Below are 6,782 nucleotides of genomic sequence, written 5' to 3' on the forward strand. Positions count from 1 at the left end.
AAAAAAATAAAAACAAACAGTAATTGAAGACTGAAATGCAAACAAAAGTGTCACAAGAATGCAAAATTAAGATTACCAGCTTCAGTAATGCTGACTCTACATTAAACTCTTTACATGTTGCTCAACATGCAAAACCCATTGTTATAAAATTTAAAGTGTAAATTAACTAGTTTTGAAATAGATTAACAGTAATAATTCCACTTCAAAAACAAAACAAAAAAATCTAATAAATACTATATCAAGTATCTTCAGGAGAAAAAAATAACTTAATTTTAGTAGAAAGAAAAATAACTTAATTTTACTAGATTTTGTTCAGTGCTATTTCCAATCACAGCAAAAATAAAAAAAGGAAAAAAAAGAAAAAACTGATTAAGTAGAATAAGACCACAGTACCAAAGCCACTTATGTTCAAGATACAGTACTCTCCCACAACTTTCATATGTAACAGGTTCAGCAAAAATATTTTACAGTTGAGAAATTAAACTGAAAACAAACCCCAAAACTATAAATAAAAGCAAAATTTCACATTACATGTACATTCATAGTTTAAGAGATGAATAGTAAGAGGCTGTAACAAGTATATCCTGATTTTCCTTAAAGAAGAAGTACTTATTAAAAAAAAAAAAAAGTCAATCCCATATTATTTATGTAGGTAGTGCTCAGTTTTTGGACCAGAGGGGGAAAGGCATTGGGAAGTTTTTTCTTCATAAGATGCAATACAGTATTTTAAGCACAACTTTAAAAAATAATCTAAATCAGTGCTTCAAATTCATTTTAAAACACACACTTAAGTTTCGCCAAACAACTCCAGGAGTGTCAAGAAAGCTGGTGAAGCAATGCTACTGCAGCAGAAGGACATTCACACCCCTCAGATATTATTATTATATTTCAGTCCCCTATACATGTACCTTGAATGGGTCATTTGACTGGAAGGGAACAAAGAGATATCCACTGACATGCACAGACCAAATGATGATCTAATAGGCAATAAACTGAATCATCTGGAGTAAAACTGGCTATAGTTACAGGCAGCCTCAGTTTACAAACAAACTAAAAAAAAAAAAAAAAAACCCAAAAAAAAAACCCAAAACAAAACCCCCAACAACTTCTCCTGAAAAGGTGGGACTTGGGGAAAAAGTTAGGCCACGCTTTCCCTTCAGCAGTTCATCTTCATGCTGCCTCTTGGGAACACCAGCAATTGCACACGATTTGGCTCAGAGGGAATTGCCAACTTCATAAAAATAAAATAAAATATAATTTCATGCTGCCGGTTTTAGCATGGCAGCAAACTTTTCAGACAAGACAGCAGGGCATCTCCTAATGCACAAGGCATGAGTTACCTAGAACTATGAAACCCCAGAAACCTGGTAACAGGAGGGATATTTGGCCACTTTATAGCTGCTGTCCCCTCCAAGGGAGATGGGATCAGCCTCTGGATGTCGATATGGGAATGAAAATATTCACATATTATACAATTTTTTTCTGTGTCCTAGTGTGCATCCTTCAACATTTTGGGAGTGCATACACTGCAGACAGAAAGTGTTTTTCCATCCACATTTTATGCTCAAAAGCAGCTTTTCAGCAGGTCAGCCCAATGAGGAGGATGGGTGGGAAGGGAAAATTTAAGTCAACTCCCAAGGCAAAAACTTCTCATTTAGATTTTAGGACCAACTGCAGAGCAGTATTAATGGAATAAAGAGAATAAAAAATGACCAGTACCAAAGACACAGCCAGGAATCCTCAACCCCTTTAAAATTTGGGCCAATTCAATGTCTCATCTAACTCTATAAAATAAAAGTACATCTGCCCACTCTGCAATGTGTGGACAGGTTTCCCTACACCAAAATGTATTTAAATCATAGTTTATCTCTTCAGATGTTTCTCTGCAACACACAGAAGGCATTTGGGGAGCTTAATGGAAGCCAAATTTTTCTCCAGAATGTGCTGATAATCTTTTTTCAAAAAAAAAGGTTAAAAAAAAAGGAAAAGAAAACCCAAACCAACAAAACCCTGACCACAAAGCAAGTACTTCCAGTGTGAAAAGTGATGCTAAATCATTGCAGAATTACTTAAGATCATTTCACATTAATAATGTAACATGGGTGCACAAGAGAAGACCTAAAGGACTGTGCTAGGAAGGGAGGGTGGCAGGGGAAGGGGAGAGATGGAGAGGTGGAAGGATTGCATTAAAAGGCCTCTGGAGTGTATACCGCTGCATCTTTTAAAGATCATATACCTGAAGTGAATATCACCAAAACAAAATAAAGGGAGGAGAAAAACAAAATTAAAATTCAGATGCTGCCTTTTTTTTCCCCGTTTTTGTTTTAAAAAGGGATGAGGGGGGGTTGTAGATATTAAAAAAAACCAAAACAAAACAAAACAAAAGTCACACATCTCAAACAACCAAGGACTTTACAAGGCCACAATGAAATTTGCGGATGTGTCTGTACAGATCCCCGGACTGCGTGAAGCGTCTCTCGCACCACTTGCACCCGTGGGGTTTCTCCCTGGTGTGCACGACTGCGTGGCGGCTGAGGTTGTGGGAATACTGGAAGCTCTTCCCGCACTGGCCGCAGGTGTAGGGCTTCTCCCCCGAGTGAGTCCTCTCGTGCCTCTTTAGCGTGTACATGCAGGAAAAAGTCTTTCCGCAGAGGGTGCAAGTGGGGACCGACCCGTCGGGGGACAGGCGGGTCCGGGAGCCGTCCTTGTCACGGAAGTGAGAGCTCAGGTGCAGCTGAAGGATGTGTGGGCTCGGGAACACCTTGCTACAGAGGGGACAAATGCAGATATGCCCAGGAGGCACGAGGACGCCCGAGGAGATGTCCGATGAATCCATGTCGTCCTCGCTCTCGTCTCGCTCTTGATCTATATCCTCCTCTCGGGCATGAGAGCTGCCATTCCCCGCGAACATGTGTCCTAACCCTGTCACTAGGCTTTTGGCTGAATTCCCAAAATGCTGACTCTCTGGACTCCTGGCTTCGCTGTCCTCCTGATCTGACAGCAAGTCTTGTTCATCTTTAACAAGTGGCTCGGTACCCTGCTGCTGGCTGTCGGAAGCCAGCTGTCCAAAGACATAGGAGGGGTGTAAGGAATCTCTCCCCGACACGGGCTTGAAAGACAAATCCAGCGCGCAGTCCACATCACTCGAAGCCAGGGGATGGTTAACAGACCTTTGGGACAAAGGTCCTGTGGAACTATTGACATTAGCCTTTGTTTTTCCAGCTGCTGCGGCGCACGGTTCTGCCTCTGTCGGCACAGAGCTGACACTTATATGATCAGAGGACCAGGCGGGGTGACTGCTGACCTTTTCTTTGCCTGCTGCTCTCTCGTATTCTGCAACGCTGAATTTTTGTTTGTTTCCTGGGTCAAACTCGTGGACCAGGGGCACTCCGGCGTCTAGAAAATGCTCCGCTTTCTCCAAACTAGCCGCCTCATCATTAATCTTCTCTTCCGAACATAATTCTTTATCTTTCAACTTGCCCTTGCAGACTTTCACAATGTCATACATGTGAAGGTAGCTCGCCGCAGCCAGCACATCTTCCACTGGGAGACTGTTGAATTCCAGCTTTCCCTCGTACATGAATTCGAGCAGCAGGCTGAAGGCAGGGGCTGTGACAATGTCACTGTTCAGATGCACAATATCCCTTTTGTCTAACTGGTCCCTGTAGAAAAGATGGAAGTACATACTGCAAGAGGCAAGAACGGCTCTGTGAGCTCTGAATTGAGCTTCTCCAACTAAAACAGTACAGTCACACAGGAAGCCCTGGTGACGCTGCTGACTCAGACACTGCAGCAACTGGCGGCTATGGTCTGGAAACTCCATTCTTCCTTCATAACCTGTTCAAAACAGGAAAAACTTGAATGCTACTGTAAACTAAAGCCTCCTAGCAGCTGTAACAAACAGATCGGCTTTTTGGTAACCCAAGCCAAAGAAACAGCCTTGGAGATAACATTTACTGTTAATTGTCTGTAATAGTTTTATTAAGGGGGGGGGGAAGGAAAAAAAAAAAACCACCAACACAACATGTTTCTCATCCTTTCACACCTGCTCCGAACAGGAAAAACTTGATTGTAAGTAAACAAAAGCTAGTAAAGCAGCAGCCCCTCCAACCTTTGTTTCTCCCACTAAGTACTTTAATAAAATTATGCAGAGGAAAGCGCATACACACCCCCGAAAAGAAAAAAACGCATCAACTCCCAGGCTGTCTTCCCAGCAACGCTAACTTGGGGCATCTTTTAATAAAGCATATTCCCCGCGTCACGCACGCACACACACACACGCACATTTAAACTTTATCCTCAGTCGTTATGCACCGAATCACAACAAAACAGCAGCGGCTGGCGCTGGGGGAGCGGCGGCTCTGCGGGGAGGGGGGCGAGAGGCCCCGGACTCCGCACGCGAAAAGGGCGGGGGGGATAAAGAGGAGAGGAAAAAAAAAAAAAAAGTTTCCCTTGAAGTTATTAAAAGGCAAGGAGGAAAATAAGCGGCGGAAGGCCGGCGGGAGGGCAGGACTGAGGCTGCAGCCGGCTGCGTGCCGCGGCCAGGCGCTTACCTTCCGCGGGGTGCGGCGGGGCCGGCCGCGGGCGCGGAGCCGGGCGGGCAGGAGGGAGCGCGGTGCGAGTGCGACCGAGGCGCGGCGGGAGGGAGGGAGGGAGGGGGAGAGAGAGAGGCAGGCGGGAGGGAGGAGGAGGGAGGGAAGGAGGAGTGCTCGGTTTGCTAATTACACCGCAAGCTGGAGAGTCAGCTGCTCTGACTTCACTGCGATGGAAATGCTACCTCCAGCTGTGCGCCTTTTAATGCCATATGTTACTCCAAATCTCGCTACCAGCCAACCACAGCTTGCTGCCTTTTAAAGTTCCAGCAGCCCCATTTATAGCCCGCGATTAAATCCCACAAACTTGCCCCGAGCCCGCCCCCCACCTCCGACACTCTCGCCACCACCAGCCCCCAGCCCGGACCCCACCTCCCGCCGCAAAGTTGCTCCCCGCAGCCCGCCGCTGTGACCTTCGCCGGTGCCCGGCTCCGCGCAGCGCTGGGGGGGCCGGCAAGGGGAAGCACCGCGGAGCCGCTCCTGGGATCTCCCCTTTTCACAGCCGAGCTCCCCAACTTTGCGGGGAGGACTTTCCCCCGCCGGGGTGTGGCGTGGCGGCGAGTTCCCCCCGCGTTTCCCCGCTCCGCGGGTCTCCCCGCGTTACTCACCGGCGGGCGGCGGCGGCGCTCGGCGTCCGCATGTGCGCGGCGGCGGCGCGGGCGCTCCGCGGGCGCGGCGCGGGGCTGTGGCGGAGCAGGTTGTTCGCCGGCCGCTCTCGCGATACTTTCGCTGCTGCGAGCCGCGGGTGCGGGCGAGGGTGCGGTAGCGAGCGGCCGTGTCCCCGTCTGGAGCACACAATGGCCCCGCCGCCCCGGCCAGCCCCGCCGCCGCCGCCGGCCGGTGCGCGCTGCCGGCTGCGCCCTCCCCCTCGCCGCCTCCTCCTCCTCCTCCTCCTCCTGCTGCTGCTGCTGCTGCCGCCGCCGCTGCTGCTGCTGCCGCCCTCCCCTCCCGGCCGCTGCATTGGCAGCGCCGCCGTCCCGCTCCCAACTCCGCTGCGCCGCCGCGGACAGGGCGCGCCCGCCCGCCCGCTGCAGCCCGACGTGCCGCGGAGCGCGGGGCCGGGGCAGCGCGGCCGCGGGAGCTGCGCGGCGCCGGCCCCGCCGCGGGGCTGAGGCGAGGGGCGCGGCGCTGCTCCCCCCGACACACACACACGCACGCACACACACACACACACACCGGGTTTATCTGTAGTTGCGCGCCAGCTGATAAGCACCAAATGCCGACGGATTTTTCAAGATGACCTTTTCGATAGTTGATTTGAATTTTAAATTTTAATTAGCTGCAATCGCATCAAAAGTGAGCGCCCTGCGAGGAGCGGGGCGCGGGGTTCCCGCCGGGGTGCCCACCGCGGTCGGACCCGGCAGACGCGGCCGAAAGCCGCTGGGAAGCTGCGGCTGCCGGAGCCCCGGTGCCGCTCCCACCCCGCAGGGAGCTGCCCGGGATGTCGCGGCTCTGGCTTGTCCCACAGCCTCGGGGCTGCAGCAGCGCCGGGAGGGGAGGCAGGGGGCTGTGGATTGAGGCTCTGGGTCGAGGTGGATGTTGACGTTTTTGAGGGATGAATGTGAGAGTGCTGGTGGGTAAGGGAGAGTGGAGGGGTAGCGGAGCACCGGGGGCACTTCAGAGCTCCCTTGTGAACACTGTGCGTGGTGCCAGCTGAAGTCTCCAGACTGTGCTTTAGTCTCCAACAAGTACAGCAGGGAAACTCCTTTCCCTTTCCTTCCTCTAGGTTGCCTTGCCTAGATTGCGATATCTGCAAAAGAGCAACTTTTTTTTTTTTAATTAATCCATTTTGTTCCCACATTTTTTTTTACATTGGCACCTTAAAACATTAGGTTTAATTTGAGTTTAATCTAATTTAATTTGGATCTCTGATATATTAAGGCTCTTTGTCACAGGAGCTGGGGTCTGCATCACCAACACCACTTTTCTTCCACAAACCTCAACTGTTTAACTCCATTGGCAGTGAATGCCAGGATATTTGGAGGTCTTTGAGCATTAATGATTGTGTTGTCACAAAGCCCTTCTCAGAGTAACAGTATTTAGTAATATTGTCAGCTGTAGGGTTCAAATTGGAAAATTCCAGCTCAGAATGTGGAGGTGCCCAGCAAAAGAGTTAAAGGTCCTGAGGTTAAATCTGTCACCATTCAGTAAAGCTGAGAGCTTTATCTATTTGTCCACCACAGCAGACAG

At 49.7% G+C, this 6,782-nt stretch overlaps 1 protein-coding gene across 1 annotated transcript; it reads right to left on the reverse strand.

Moving 5' to 3' along the window:
* Positions 1–2,395: 2,395 nt before the first annotated feature.
* ZBTB42 (zinc finger and BTB domain containing 42) lies at positions 2,396–3,829 on the reverse strand. Its single transcript, XM_053980805.1, has one exon. It carries the CDS (start codon positions 3,821–3,823, stop codon positions 2,396–2,398), a length of 1,428 nt encoding a protein of 475 aa, XP_053836780.1. The 5' UTR covers positions 3,824–3,829.
* Positions 3,830–6,782: the final 2,953 nt, after the last annotated feature.

Source organism: Vidua macroura, chromosome 6 (genome assembly GCF_024509145.1).
Source record: "Vidua macroura isolate BioBank_ID:100142 chromosome 6, ASM2450914v1, whole genome shotgun sequence".
Lineage (NCBI taxonomy): Eukaryota > Metazoa > Chordata > Aves > Passeriformes > Viduidae > Vidua > Vidua macroura.

What these genes read in the sequence shown, in the direction of transcription:
- ZBTB42 (XM_053980805.1), bottom strand. Translation starts at nt 3,823, where the DNA reads ATGGAGTTTCCAGACCATAGCCGCCAGTTGCTGCAGTGTCTGAGTCAG.